At 37.4% G+C, this 16415-nt stretch overlaps 1 protein-coding gene across 1 annotated transcript in view; it reads left to right on the top strand.

Moving 5' to 3' along the window:
- The window catches only part of CNKSR2 (connector enhancer of kinase suppressor of Ras 2), a 255852-nt gene that overhangs the window by 33162 nt on the left and 206275 nt on the right, over positions 1-16415 (top strand). The window contains exon 2 of the mRNA XM_046674057.1: positions 15215-15378. Within this exon, the coding sequence (XP_046530013.1) occupies positions 15215-15378 (164 nt within the window). The remainder of the gene's footprint in view (positions 1-15214; positions 15379-16415) is intronic.

Genomic DNA, 16415 nt, shown 5'->3' with positions numbered 1-16415 from the left:
AGTTACTTTTATGCTAGAGTTTTCTTTTGTGGAAGTTATTTCAGTCAGAATTAATGAGTTATATGTGTCTGAATTAAAGTATCGGTTGTAACTTCTAAAGGCAGTTTTTTACCTCTCTATTACCATACTGCTTTTCTAGAATCACCATTTAAAAAATATTTCCACCTTTTATCACATTTTTCTACTGTGTGATTTGTTATACAGGAAATCATGGATATAGTTCTAAATAACATACGAAATAGGTTCCACTTGTAGGTCTTTTCCTTCCCTTCCCTTTACTAGGAGAGTAAGGGGATTGTAGACAGACATGGAGGAATAAAACGGGCAAAGAAAGGACGTTTGCAAAAGCTGCATGTTTCAACTCACATAGCTGGAATAGCTGACAAAGTGAAGGTGCTAAGCAGGAAGATTAGTTCCTGCCAGAGATGATTCTTTCTTTGGCAAAAGGCAAACTGGCCACAAGTCACTGTTCTACACATGGAAGCCAGAGAGCTTTTCAGAACAAAGGTCTGAACGCAGCCTTTAGTCATGCTGGCCTTCTTTCAGTGCCTCACACTTTTAGTCCTGTCTCCCACCCCGGGGTCTTTGCTGTTTCCAGGGTCTGATGCTCTTTCCTTCCTCTTTGCCTAGTTGACTGCCATTCATCTAGACCTCAGTTCTTGCCACACTTCTCCCAGAAAACCTACTCTTGGTCTCTTTGATTTGGTCCAATCCTATTATAGGCTTTTGGAGCACCATGCAAAGGTACTGTTCCTTCCCTTCAATTTACTTGTCGGGATTGCTTGTGTGATTGTTTACTTAGTGTGCTTCTTTCCCAGTAAACTATTAGCACCATGAAGCAAGCGACCATGTCTTTTTCTGTTCACCTTTTTATTCATATCCCCCAGAATAATGCCTAGCTCATAACTAGGTATTTGATAAATATTTGTTGAATGGATAAATGGAAGGTTGGTATCAGGAATTGGAAAAGCAGTGGAGTGCAGATCTTGATATTGGGGACAGGAAGAGAGGAATTCCTTAGCTGAGCAAGCTAGTTGGTCAGAGAAAGATAATATAGAGGTCTGTGCTGTGGTAGAATTATAAGGAACAGACAGTTATTGATTTAGGAACCAGATTTAAATCTGAAGAAATCAAGAGTATTAAGGGAAGCCCGAGGCTGAGGTAAGCCAAGCTTGGCTGTGTCTCCGGAGGTAAAGTTGGATCATCAAGGTTTGCCCTTTTCAGTGGCACAACTCGAGGGTTTTCCCCACGACCAATTCCTCTCCCCCCACCTACAAACATGGGAAACACCTCCGTCCTGCCTATGGTCACGTCCTCCCTGGAGAAGGGATGCTCTCCCATCACTCAGACAAAGATGACTGATTAATCCTTTGTGCTACTATTCTTTCAAAATTTATCTGGATGGCGTTTGGATATAAAATTCTTTTTTTCTCCCCCTTGGTAGGTCTAATGTATAATTTTTTATAACATTCAAAATTCACACATTGCTGAAACAGTTTGTGGCATGTCTTCACACTCAACAATACTGTTTAGACATAAGATGAAAATAGTAAAAAAAAAAAGATCGCAGCTGTCTTAAGTCCCATTGTGATTACGTAAGTTGGGTGAGATATCATATTCATGAGTAAGATTTACTAAATTTAGTAAATCATTCCCTTTGGTTTCTTTGTAGTCAATAGAAGGAAAATCGTATTTCTGTTAGAGAAGTGTGATTACACATGGGCATAGCATTAGTAATCAGATATAAAATAGTAACTTATAGCTGTGACTTTCATATAGCTGTATACCTCCCCAAATGCTTAAGTCTAATTAAAATTTGAAAGTAAACTTAGGCTAAGATTAATCTGTTAGTTAACTTGTATTTTTTTATTGTGTTAAAATATACATGACGTAAAATTGACCATTTTCACCATTAAAATGTTTTTTAATTATAAAATACACATGACATCAAATTTACTATCTTAACCATTTTTTCCCCAATTATTTTATTGAGGTCATAATGGGTTATAACTGTGTAATTTCAGGTGTACATTAGTATTTTCAGTTTCTGTATAGACTGCATCATACTTGCCACCAGTAGTCTTAATTTTTATCCATCACCATATATACGTGCCCCTTTACCCCTTTCGCCCAGCCCCTATCCCCTTCCCCTCTGTAAACCACTAATCCGTTCTCTTTATCCATGGGTTTATCTTCCACATATGAGTGAAGTCACGTGGTGATTGTCTTTCTCTGTCTGGCTTATTTCACTTAACATCATACCCTCAAGGTCCATCCATATTGTTGCAAATGGGGCGATTTTGTCTTTTTGTATGGCTGAGTAGTATTCTATTGTGTGTGTGTATTCTATTGACCATCTGTGTATCTTCTCTGGAGAAATGTCTATTTAAGTCTTTTGCCATTTTTTAATCAGGTTGTCTGTTTTTCGTTGTTGTTGAGTTGCAGGAGTTCTTTATATATTCTGAATATTAATCCCTTGTCAGATTTATGATTTGCAAACATTTTCTCCCATTCAGTGGGTTGCCTTTTCACTCTGTTTATAGTGTCCTTCGATGGACAAAAGTTTTTAATTTTGATGAAGTCCAATTTATCTTTTTTTTTTTTTAAACCTGGCCTTCTTTTTTTTAAAGGTATGCTGGTGCGCTTTTGTTTTTTTTTTTTTTTTTTTTTGTGAGGGAGAGTGGCCCTAGGCTAACATCTGTTGCCGATCTTCCTCTTTTTTTTTCCTCACCAAAGCCCCAGGACGTAGTTGTATATCCTAGTTGTAGGTCATTCTAGTTCTTCTCTGTGTGGGATGCCTCCACAGCATGACTTGATGAGCAGTGTGTAGGTCTGCCCCCAGGATCCAAACTGGTGAACCCTGGGCTGCTGAAGCAGAGCACGTAAACTTAACCACTCATGGGGCCAGCCCAATTTTTTTTTTCTTTTGTTGCCTGTGATTTGTACTTTTTTAAGTCAAAATCTGTAAACATGCTTTTCAAGATAAGAAGTATAACAATAGGAGTCTTTCCTTTTAGATTGTCATTATATTAAGTGAATATATAGCATGTGTCCCCAAAACATTTTAGGCACTTGTTGACAAAAATATCTTTATAAAAGAAATCCTGCTAGCTATTCTCTCCATAGAATTATAACCTCTGCTGATAAATTGTAACATCTTTGAAGCCAGTAAATATAAATATTTTTCTGTCTTCTTGATAACCAGTTCTTATTTGGTATATAATGCAATATAATTTTTGAAAAAGATATATTTCAGCATTGCTGTAGAAACAGTCCGGTGGGAACTTGTAGTTGTATATATTGAAAGGATTTATTGAAGGCAGTGTTCATTACAGCACACAAGATTTCTTCCCATGAGAAATCTTTTTTTCTGGCTTTAGTGTCCAGAATCGCTGAGCTTCTCTGAGAAACTGGCTTGCTTTTATCTAATGAATGTTTTTAACTGTGTTCATGATCCTGTTTTCCTCTTCATTAGCGTTTAGACAATTTACAGCTGGTGTTCTAGCTCCTCCCACACTTTAGCAAGTCTAATATTCTTCATTGGCATGAACTTTTTGTATTACCATTATTTCTGGCTCCCATTTTATGACTAATCATATTTTCCCTCAACCATATTTTTCTCATCTACTTTTAATTTATGTTATCCTGCTGAATTATGTTTGTATGTGTAAACTACGTGTTTGAATCCCTTTGATACAAAGTGTAATTTAGGTAAATGTATTTTAAAACAATGTCTTTAAAGCTTTAAATGGAAAAATATTTTTGGCTTACTGTCTTTTGGTATGGCAGAGATGATCAGTTTGAGAACAGTCTTCCTGAGGGTTGGAAACAATCCTCTTCACTCCTCCCCTACTCCTCCTACTGTAGTGTCGGCTTTACGGGCAGGGATGTGGAGTCAGAGGGACTTGGGTTTAGACCTCGCCTTACTGTTTATTAAGCCCTGGCATCTTGGGCATGGTCTCTAAGTCTCAATTTTCTTATCTGTAAAATCAAGATAATGATGTGTAATTCATAAGATTGTTGTAAGGATTAAATGGGAAAATATTTGTGAAGTGCTTAAACAGTACTTGGCACACAGTGAGCACAAAAAATAAATGGAATGTGTTACTTTTAATCAGTGTCAACACTTCCATTTGGAAACAATGGAAAACTATTGCCAGCTTAGCATTTTCTAAAGAAAATGAGGAAAGAGTAAATGAGAACAGGCCCAGAAGAAAATTGTCTTTTCTTTTTTTACTTTTTTTGGTTTTCTTGGGAATCCTCATGAAAAGAAATTGTGCACTATTTGTTATAGAGCAACTGCTTGGTTGTAGAAGGAGGGTAACTGAAGGATAGCATTGGAGGACATTAGAAAGAAGAATTCTCAAGTCAGTGTGTATTGTGTTAGTTTCAGTGATATCTAAAAACTGCAGTGTTTCTCCTTTCATTCTTTTGAATGCCGTTTCATATTGAATGTCAGCCAGGTACCCTACACTGAGTTCAATTCATCAGAGTATACTAGCATGGAATTCAGTCGTTGGTGGTTTTAAATGATTTTTTTTACATTGTCTGGAAAAGTGATTTTTATTAGCCATTTTCCTCTTATCTCCTCTTCATTTAATAGCTGTATGTTTCTTTCTAGCTCCATTTACCCTTTTCTTTTTGCAAGAATATCTACTTTATTGTTAAGATCTATTTTTTAGTCTTGAAATGGTCTGATGTAGTCAAAACAGATTGGACTTCAGAATCCTCTGGGTCTGGGTTTTAATCCTTGCTTTGCCAGTTGGTTATCTACTGTGTACACTTAGGGAGTTACCTAATCTCAAAAACCTTTAGTTGCTTCCTGTCTAAAATTGGTATAACAATAGTCCCTTTGGCCTGACGTGACACCTCCCTGTCCACTCTACATCGTCACCAATACCATATATTCTCATAAAAGAATATTCTACATGCAAGACCTCCACTTTGTCACCCCTAAACTCCACGCGCTGTCTGGCTTCTATTTGTATTATTATGATACTCTGATTAAAGTCACTAATAATCTCCTAACTGTCAAATTCAGAGTGGACTTTGAACTCTGGCAATCTGAGTTTTCTTTTACCACAAGTCCTGCCAGTCTTGAAACATTTTCTTCTGTTGGCTTCCATGACACGACCCTTTCCTCGTTTTTTTCCATTCCTCTCTGGCTGTATGTCCTCCGTTGTCTTTGCAGGTTTTCTACTACCAGGCCTTTACATTTTGGGGTCTCTTAAGGTTCAGTTCTATATCCTCTTTTCACTCTACTCATTTTCCCTAGTCGGTATCAGTAAGACTCATGGCTTCAATCTTCTACCTGTACACCAAGGACTTTCAAATGTGTGTCTCCGGAGCAGACCTTTATTTCTGACTGACTACTGAACACTGCTACCTGGTTGTCTCAAAGGAAGTGAAATCACGATATGTCCAGAAGAGAACCAGCTACCCTAAGCTGCTTCTCTCGTGTTTCCATCGTCTGTGAATAATGTCACCGTTTATCCATTTCTGTAATCCAGAAATGTAAACATCGTTTTCCTTCCCATGGCCTCCTCTACCTCACACATCCAATCCAGCACCAAGGCCTGCACATTATGTCGTCTTTCCAATCTGTCTCTTCCCTTCCTTTCCTTCCATTATCCTAGGACAAGATACTAGCAGCTCATACTTAGATTACTTTAAATGTCACCCAACCTGCCCCCCTCTTGGCAGCCTCCAAATCACTTACCTTACTACAGCTGGAGTAATGTTCACAAAATACTGTTAATGTTACCTACTTCAAACCCTTCAGTACCTTCTCATTGCTCTTAGGGTCACGATCAGGCTTCTGAACATGGCCCAAAAGACCCTGCATCGTCTCATCCCTGACCCATCTCTCTATCCCCATCCTGCTCCATTTTCTTCCTCCTCTCTGTATTTCAGCCACAGTCTTCTTTCAGTTTTCAAATGTACAGTGTTCCTTTTGTAGCACAGGTTCTTTGCACATGTTTCTTTTGCCTGCATCATCCCCTTTCTGCTCCTCTCCTTTGTCTAGTTAATTTTTAAGCTTATAGATCATAGTGCAGTCATTGATTTCTCAAGTAAGCCTTCCATTCCTGACTTCCACATCAGCCTAGGGTAAGTCTCCATTTTTGTTTTTCACAGCACAGTGTATTTTTTCCTTTATAACAATTATCACAGCTTGTATTTATACCTCTATTTTGGCAATTAATGGTTGTCTTCAGTATTACACTATAAACTACATAAAGTCTGTGGCCATGTCAGTTTTTGCTCGCCATTTGATTCCAAGTGCCTAGCACATAGTATCACCTCAGTCAATATTGATTAAATGAAAGAATGACTGAATATGGATCAGGTGCCCAGTGCTGTGTGGAGGAGTCAGTGATGCCACCCTTCAGGGCTCTATGTAATCTATTGGGAATAAGACACTAATGCAAAGATTCTGACAAGACAACGTGGATAATAAATACCATACATGTAAAATTCGAAGATATTAAGAGAAGAGAGATCCATCTGATTCGGTGATCAAGACCTGACATGTTTCAGCATCTAAATATGTAGAAGAGGACATCCTGGGTAATAGGAATCACGTTAAGGAAACAGTTGGGTTGTTCACTTTGGCTGCAGCATAGGATATGTGAATGTATGAGAGAGAATTTTGGATAGGTTGGGGCCTGAGTTTGGAGGTCCTTGAATGCTAGAATAAAAGATGAAAGACTTAGATGTCCTTAAGCTTCCTTAAACAAACAAACAAGCAAAAAATGCTTACTTGTTAAGTTGTAAAGTGAAAGACATCACTAATCCCTAGGTTTGTGACTACTTCATTATGCTTGGTCTACCTGTGATTCATATTAAAGTTATTTTTCTGTTAATAAAATACTAAGGACTGTGAAGGCTTGCAAAGAGAAAAACAGTTTCAGCTTTACTTAAAACTTAATCTGAAACCGACTGTTAATATGGGGGAGAAAGTATGATTTTTGAAAAATGTTTGTGAATTCTTAAGTATATAATAGCTTTAAGCTCCATGATAAAAGCAGGCAGTCTTTGCTTATTGAAGATGTCATTAAAATAATTTTGATTTTGTTTTAAAAATTAAAACATGGAGGGGCCAGCCCAGTGTCGCAGTGGTTAAGCTTGCATGTTCTGCTTCAGCAGCCCATGATTCACCAGTTTGCATCCCGGGTGTGGACCTATGCACTGCTTGGCAAGCCATGTCGTGGTATGCGTCCCACATATAAAGTAGAGGAAGATGGGCCCCCGGATGTTAGCTCAGGGCCAGTCTTCCTCAGCAAAAGGAGGAGGATTGGTGGCAGATGTTAGCTCAGGGCTAATCTTTCTCAAAAAAAATAAATAATGGAAATGCAGGATATTTGTATAATATTTAGAGTTTATTTCATCTTTACATAAAGAGCATTTAAAAGTTTGTTTGTAAGCTGTCCTGAAACTCACTTTGACAAAAACTACTTGTCCAGCTGATTTACCATGTTCTACATACAAAACTTTTAAACATTACAAAATTATGAAACCATGCAAGCATTGCTTTGTATAATGTACCATTGCAATTTAAAATTGCTGGCTCAGATTACTATATAAGTATTTTTAAATTGAGCAGTTTCGTGCAACTTGATAGTCTGTCTATGGGCTACTTTGCCCTCTACAGTTGGCCTTGATGTAGTATTATCACTGGATATATTTTAAGTACTTTTTTGTAAATATTCTGATTTGATATGTCATAACAAAACTTAATTTTTGTGTAGTCAAATCCATCTGTCTTCTTCTTTACTGTTTCTGGCTTTGATTTGGTACGGAACCCAGTTTTCTTCCAGTACCTTTTTATTTTTCAACATTAAATCTTTGTCTGTTATGTGATTGGCACTGTCTCCTAGTTTCAGTGCTGATGAATTTTTCTTCCTTACTTTTGCTTTCTTTTGGGCATTTTCTAGGAGAGGGAGTTTTAAACCAGATATTTCTTTGAAATTTATCTTAAAGTTCTCTGGCATTTAAAATCTACTCTTGTTTAAAATAAACCAGAAACAGATTTTAGGGAGGCTGAATTGTTTTGCAAAATGTAACAATTGACATATTACCACCCAGTAAATATTTTTTTTTAGTCTCTGTCTTAAAAACAACATTAAGTGTTAGGGAGAAAAATTAGGTCTAAGGAGAAGAGTAGAAATGATGATGATCCAGTGGGGCTTGGCCTTCTGAGTCTTGAGGAGACCACAGGCAATGATTAGTTTCCTATTGCATCAGTCTCTCTTCTCAGAATTCTCTTTATAGCCTCTCTGCTCTGCCAATCATCAGGGCGAAGGAGTCTTTTCAGAGGGAGTTAAATGCATCAGTGCACATTGCCCCAACATTAGTAGGTGCTTAATAAATAGTTGCTGAATGGAATGCTGGAAATATTGTTCCCTGGCTTGGGTCTTTTATGTCAAACACTGTGATAAAATGATGTCAGAAGGAAAATTTTTTCAACTAAATTTTTAGTTTAATAGTATTTTCCAAATGTTACGTAGCATGTAATTCATTTGTAATCTTTAAAAAAATTTTATCTTTTAAATTAACAGAGTAATATTGACTTTTTGGGTGTTAATAGTTGTGTGAGTTTTAACACATGTATAAATTTCTGTAACCAACACCACATTCGGCATACAAAACAGTTTCATCACCCTGCAAAACTCCCTCCTGCTGCTTTATAGTCACACCCTCTTCATATTCCCAATCCCTGCCACCTGCTGATCTGTTTTCTGCTGCTGTAGTTTTGCCTTTTTCAGTATGTAATTTAAATGGAATCGTTCAGTAACCACTTTCAGTTTGGTCATTTTCACTCATCATACTACCCTTGAAATCCATCCAAGTTGTTGTGTATATCAATAGTTCCTTTTTTATTGCTGAATAGTATTCCATGGCATGGATGCCCCACAGTTTGTTATTCTTGTTCGTATTATTTCTCACTTGTTAAAGCAGGTATTGCCTCTTTTTTGTTGATATTTAGAATTGTCTAGTGGCATAGATGCTTTTGAAGAAACTTTTTCTTATTTTTTTGGCTAAAAAAATATAAAGCTGAGTATAATAAAAAGCAGAGCAAAGAACAAATACACTTTACTTGCTAAGTAAGAGTGATGGCCAGCTCATCTGTGAATTAAATCAGGAATTTAGGGGCCGACTCTGTGGCCGAGTGGTCAAGTTCACATATTCTGCTTCTTTGGCCCCCAGTTTCACTGGTTTGGATCCTGGGTGCAGACTTAGCACCGCTCATCGAGCCATGCTGAGGCAACGTCCCACATAGCATAACTAGAAGGACCTACAACTAGAATATACAACTGTGTACTGGGGGGCTTTGGGGAGAAGAAGAAGGAAAAAGAATTTATATGACTATATCCCCCAAGAACTATATGGGAATTGTTAAAGAGAAATTTTTAACTACATAGGTTCTAGAGCAAAATCTTATTTTTCTAGAATACTTCAGGTGTTTGATTTATTAAATATTCTGGGTATCTGTTAAGTAGCATATATATTTACGTAAGTTGGCCAGTTTTCCAATAATTGGAATACAGTAAAATTCGTTTAATGCCAAAATGCTACTGAATATAATTTCATCCTTTTCACATGGTTTAGGAAGTACCACAAGATCTTAAATATGAATTCTTTTACTAGATCATTTATCTTTATAGTATCTTGTGTATAGAAGAAATGCATGGTTATATGAGTTTTCTGCGTGTTTATATTATAGAAAGTGCTTTTATTGCCTATAGTAGATGTCATAATTAATACCTGAATGCTGCCTGATACTGGCATCCAGGACCAAAAAAAAAAGCCTTAAAAGTTAAAAAATTTAAAAAACATCTTTGAATGTTAACCTTCTGGCAGAAGGAGTCATTGAAGTTTTTGACTCGGGAAATGGCTTGATCAAAAGTGTTTTTAGAGATCTGATAGTGATAGACTGGGCAGACTGATGCCAGGGGGAGCAGCTAGGCATTAGGGTAGGCTTCTAGCACGAGTAAGCTGGTGACAGTGAGATCAGAAGTGAAAGGACAGAGCGAGAGGTATTTTGAATGAAGAAATTATGTTTCTCACTAACTGACAAGAGATTAAATTGGGGAGTTATCAAAGATGGCTCTGAGACTGGAAAAACGGTGGTAGAAATAGAGCAGTAAGTTGCTTGGGGAGAATGAGATTGGAAATGAGACAGTTGAATCTGGTGTTTATTGATCATTGGTGATTTTGGAAAAAAGCAGTGTCAGTGAAATGAGGGGACTGAAAACTAGATTAAAAGTAAGATCTTCTACCTTGAATTCTGCAATTGAATTTCTTATTCAGTAAGCAAAAGGATATTAGATTGATGTATGTTTGTTTTAATTTCCTTACCTTATTTTGCAGAAGGGACCTCTAGGTCCTCACAAACCTTTGTGTGTCAATCTTCATTCTTCACAGTAGATAGTGAGTGGCAACAGAATTTTAATTAATGAATTTACATTTTTATCTTTTGCTGTAAACATCAGAGAGTGTTCTGTTTTTAGATAAGAGCGCATGTGTTAGATATAAAATGATGTATAAAGTAAAATTTCCTGGAGTAGGCTAGAGTCATTCTCTAATACCCATTTTAAGTGGATTTTTAAGGTTTTGAATATTGAATATAATAACTTGCATATTTCAGTTCCACATTATAGTGGATTTATTTTCTTATTTTACTCCATCTTCTGTAATATTGTTGGTTTACTGAAAATTTGTGCATCCTTAGGTTATCTCTCAAATGTCATCATTTTGTAAATGTTTCATTATTTGTGGAACCTCTTTCTGGATCTATGATATGTTAATTCCTGTTCCCTGCAGATAGTGGAAAACAATATAATTTACTGAAATAGACATGTCATAGTAATGATTTCAAGCCTTCTTTTTGATTATTTTAAGGCGTGGTCTTAGACAGAATAGTGTATAGTTTGTTTAATATTTCAATTGACAGCAGTGCACAATTTTCTTCATGGTAGATTTGTGTGGTTTAGAGTATGAGTCAAAATTTCTTTTTTATGTGTTTGATGTCGAACCTGAAGTGAGTTTGCTCACCCATTGCACAGCAAGCCAATCTCTGACACTAGGGGTAGTGGAAGAAAGTAGGAATTTTATAATTGCACAGCGCTGAGCAAGGAGAGAGGGCAGCTAACACTGAAATCCCAAACTCCCCGAAAAGCTAAAAGGAAGGGTTTTTATTTGGGGTTTTAGGTTGTTGGGGGGGGCATATGGCCTTGCTGGTGGGAGCTTTCCCACCAGCCTGTCTTTGGCCTTGAGACTACTTGCAGAGAGGAGGGAGCCTGTGACCTTGCTGGTCAGCAGCTTTCCCACCAGCCTGTATCTCTGTGCAGGCAGGAGATAGTGAATCCAGGTGTTTGTCCTTGGCGGTGTCTGTCTCCATGGAGGATAGTGGATTCTGGAGCCGGGAAGCCAGAGAGTAAGCAGGGAATGAGTGTTTTGGTTTTCACCCCATATATGCTGGGTTTAATGTAGGGAAACTGATATCAGGGTCGGCATCCTGTTTTCTTAAGAGCAATAGGTAGGAATTTGTAGGTGGAGTTTATAAATTTTACTTACGATTATTTAGAAGATATCAACAAGAAAGGGTAAAATTTGCTGGAGCCTAAGGAAATAATTCATGCAACATTAGAGCTTAAAATCTTAGGAAAATGGCGTAGGTAATAGCATTTTTAATATCTAGTATGTATCTGTTCTTATTTTATCTATTTAATAAATGTTACAGTCTTGAAGACTAGTCATATAATCACTAAAGAATTTCTCATTCTTGAAAATGGGACAGCTCTATTCTAAATAAAATAGTGTATGAGTGAATGAGAGGGCTTTTAATTATTACATACATGCTGCATAGATCTAGAATCATGAGGTTCAGGCCTTTGGCCCTATTTTATAATGTATTCATTTTTGTGAATTTTGTAGATGACTCTGGACCATATTTTCTCCATAAACAGACTTGAGATGTTGATTTTGACCTTTCAGTCAAAATAACAACTCTAAAATATTATAAGGCCTCGGGGCTGGCCTGGTGGTGTAGTAGTTAAGTTCACATGCTCCATTTCGGCGGCCTGGGGTTTGTGAGTTCAGATCCCAGGCACAGACTTACACACTGCTCATCAAGCCATGCTGTGGCAATGTCCCACATACAAAATAGAGAAAGATTGTCACTGATGTTAGCTTAGGGACAATCTTCCTCAAGCAAAAAGAGGAAGATTGGAACCAGATGTTAGCTTTGGGCCAATCTTGCTCACCAAAAAAAACATATATATATTATAAAGCCATTCATTATTTATGGTTTAGGTGAGAAAAAAATATATATGAAATCACCTTATAGTTTAGAAATACGTGTATTGACATAAAGTGTCATTATTATAATTTTTATTATAATACCCTACCTGTTTATTGACCATGTATTTTACATTTTAAATATAGGAGCCAAGATACTTCCTATATTATGGAGTAATATACCTTGATAATTAAATTAGGCACCAGTTGGTGATATATAGTGTAAGCCTCTCTCCCTTATTTCTACCCTGCCACTTAGTATGTAACTTGGTCTGTAACCTTAATGATGCTGGCATTGGTGCTCTAGGAGATCCTTTATCATTCCTTTACATGGAGGACTCCTAAGAAAAATCAGCTCAAAATAGTAACATTCCACCTCATATTATTCTGCAATGTATCAAGACATGAGTGCCTCTAAATGCCATGTACCAAATGGTTCTTTTTCACCACTCTATTTTTAGATTTAGCTCTTATTTAATGTGTTCCTTTTTTGCATCTACCAGGTTATATAGCATAAAAATAAATGTCTAATTTGTTCAGTTTACACTTATTGAGCAGCACTCTGTATCAGTCACTGTGCTAAGGCCTGGTTTCTCCAAAATCAGAAGACACAGTGCCCAACTTCAAGGAATTTCCAGGCTATTTTTTTGGTACACAGACATGGGAACAAAGAATTACAGTATAATGTGGGCATTCTTGTAATGGAGGTCTGCAGAGTGGGAGATTAGGAAGAGTGGAGGGTGTCTGGAGTGAGTTTGTATAGGAAGGCAAGGTCCAGATTAGGAAGGGCCTTGAACACTATGTAAAGTTTGGATTTTATTCTGTCATAAATATGAAGAATCATTGAAAAATTTTGAGATAGAGTATGACATCAGAATTTTTATGTTGGGGAAGATGAATTGGAGGGGATAATGACTAATAGCAGGAAAACCATAAAACTGCTTTAGTCCAGATGAGAGATATTTATGGCCTGATTTAGGAAGATGGCAGTGGGAAATGAGAGGAAAGGATATATGTAAAAAATAATTCAGAGGACCAATTGTTTGGACATAGAGATTCGTTGGATGCAGGGATATGAGGAAGGTGGATAAATCTAAGATGGCTCCCGTATATTTGGTTTTTATACCAGGATAGATGGTGGGTGCCATTCATTGAGACAGTGAATGCAGCAGGGAAACTCATGGAGGGGAAAATGAGGAGTTGTGTTGTGGACATGTTGGGATGTGTAGATGGGTCTGGCATTCATGAGGGGTGTCTGAATTGGAAATATGGGGTGTTAGATGGTAGTTGAAGATATGGGCATGGATTAGATTATTCAGTTAGAATGTAAAGAGTGAGGGGTAAGGGGACCAGGGAGGGCTGCCTGGAGTGGAGAGCAACTATATTTTAGGATAGTTGGAGAAAGTGCCTGAAAGGGCACTAAGAAGGAATGGACAAAGAGGCAAGAGAACCAGGAGAGAGTGATGTATACATACCAATGGAGAATGAAAGAAAGGATCATATAGAGAGACTATAGGGTAACTCAAGTTACTTTAAGGAAGTTTTAGAATATAGTAAGGACGTGTGTGGCCTGGTATCAGACCCTATCAGGAACCAGGCGACTTAGAGGACTGACTCTTTTCCTCTCTCAATGGCTACATAATCTGTTAGGGGACTTTGCTTCCCTTTGCACATTTGTCTCTGCTTTCTATACTTGCTTGTAATTTCTGTTCTGTCGTAATTTCAACTGGGTTGTAGCCCATTATGGGCTCTCGTCTCCCTCCTTGATATAGTCAAGACTTTTTAGTTTTTGCGCATTCCCTCATTTTCTTGGTATCCCTTACTTAAAAGTCTGGAGAGGGGCTGGCCCAGTCGTGTAGCAGTTAAGTTCGTGCACTCCGCTTTGGTGGCGCGGGGTTCACTGGTTTGGATCCCAGGCACGGACCTACTTGCCGCTTATCAAGCCATGCTGTGGTGGCATCCCACATAAAAAATAGAGAAAGATGGGCACCGATATTAGCTCAGGACCAGTCTTCCTCAGCAAAAAGTGGAGGATTGGTAGCAGATGTTAGCTCAGGGCTAATCTTGCTCAAAAAAAAATCTGGAGAGAAGAAATCTTGTTAGTCTAGTTCATCATTTGTATCAGGCCATTTCATAGGTGATTAAAGCTGACCCAGTCTATAGTCTGGCCAATCACTTACGAAGTACCTTGAATAGTCTTGAAAAATGTGTCCACTCTGGATTTCCACTTTGGGATTTGGGTAAAATCCAAGTGATATTAGATTAAGGTGTGCTTTGCCGTGAGGAGATAGAGGTAAAAGGGCTAGGCTCTGAAGAGAGTAAGAAACTAGTGAGAGGAACACAGGATCAAGGAAATCAAGAAAAGCGTTTTGTTTTGTTTTATTTTGTCTTTTAAGATGGCAGAAGTTGGAATATAGAAGGAGTTAATGAATAGGAAATGGTTGAAATAAAGAGAGCACTTAATGCTTTGATTGTTGAAGCAGTGTTAGGGTGGCAAGGAGATGGGAGTCCGGAGCACAGGAAGATCGATTAGCCTGTGTAGGAAGAAGGATACCTCTCCCTCAGCAATGAGGGTAAAGAAGAAAGGAGGAGTGGCATGCAGATAAGTTTGGAAGTAGGGGGACCTTCCCATTAGTACATTTTATGAAATAGGCAACAAAGAAAAAAAGGTAAAGATTTCCAATAATTGCTGAGGAAAATTTAAATAGGAGCCTAACAACTAGGGATATGAGGAAGTGATTTTTCCCCCACTGCAGCCCATATGTGAGTTGAGAAAAGGTAGATGATTGAACTAGTCCACAGTTGCAGTGGACTTAACTTGTGACTTGGTAAGAGTTAATGCTTGTTCTGTTTTTTCCTATTGGTTTGGTTCAGCTGTTTTTTTCATTCTTGTCTTCCATATTTTTTTTTGTAGGTCTTGATGACTGTTTGCAGCAGTATATTAAGAATTTCGAAAGAGAGAAGATCAGTGGGGACCAGCTGCTGCGCATTACACATCAGGAGCTAGAAGATCTAGGGGTCAGCCGCATTGGCCACCAGGAACTGATCTTGGAAGCAGTTGACCTTCTGTGTGCACTGGTAAGGACAAAAAACTGGTGGGAAGGGAAATTTCACTTTTTTTCTTGTTTTCTTTCCTGTTTTCTTTTTTTGTTTCTTTCCTTCTCCTTTTTAAAATAATTGAAATGCAAGTAGAAAAAAAAAAATCCCTAATTCTCAACCAACTGGATGTGATATTTTCCTCCATCATTGAATTTGCTGTATTATAGGGTGCCAGATTACAAATTAAAGAGGCTTATAACTCCACTGGTGACACTACATTTACTTACTTGAAAAACTTAGAGCTCACCAAGGGAGTTTTCACAGCAGCATTTGGGATATACAATTGTATATCATCAGTTATAAAGTCCATTCCCGTCTAAAAATTTTGATTTAGTATAACAAATATTAAGTAATCCTATTTTAGAAAAATCATCCTTAAAATAATCAAATTATTTGAGTGTTCTTTATGTATACCTCGAGTGAAAATTGAATATTGTACCTTATGTGGTTACTTCTGTATGTTTAAAGAGCAGTACCTAGTTAGACAAGAGAAATCAATATTAAAATAATCCTGAAAGATTCTGATAGTACATTAGATATTCTGAGAGGAACATAGATTTTTTTTCCATGTTAGGTAAGATGACACTAGCCTGATTGATTTTAAATTCTTCCAGATGTCTGTGAGGGATCTAAAGCTACAGTGAGAAAGAACATGAGTCTTGTAATAGAATAATCTGAGATTGAAATTTGGCTCAGTTACTGACACTTGTGGGCAAGTAATTTCACCGTAGCTTAGTTCTTTTATTTAAAATGGAGATAATAACAACTACCTCTTGGTGATGGTGTGCAAAGCAAATTAGCTAGTGTTTCTTTAGTGGCTGATTCAGTGCCTGGTGCACAGTAGGTATTCAATAAGTAGTAATATTATTATGTTATGATGTATTATTATGTTATAGATAATGATTAATAGGAAATGAGTAGATAATTAAACGTAATTCAAAAATCAATTAGTACACTCAGCACTGTGTATTGGATGTAAAATCTAGTTCCTGTCCTCTCGAAAAGCCTAGTGGGGG

The sequence above is a fragment of the Equus quagga genome, chromosome 10 (genome assembly GCF_021613505.1).
Source record: "Equus quagga isolate Etosha38 chromosome 10, UCLA_HA_Equagga_1.0, whole genome shotgun sequence".
Taxonomy (NCBI): Eukaryota; Metazoa; Chordata; class Mammalia; order Perissodactyla; family Equidae; genus Equus; species Equus quagga.
Note: the sequence above shows the minus strand (reverse complement) of the source record. Positions and strands in the feature narration are given on the sequence as shown.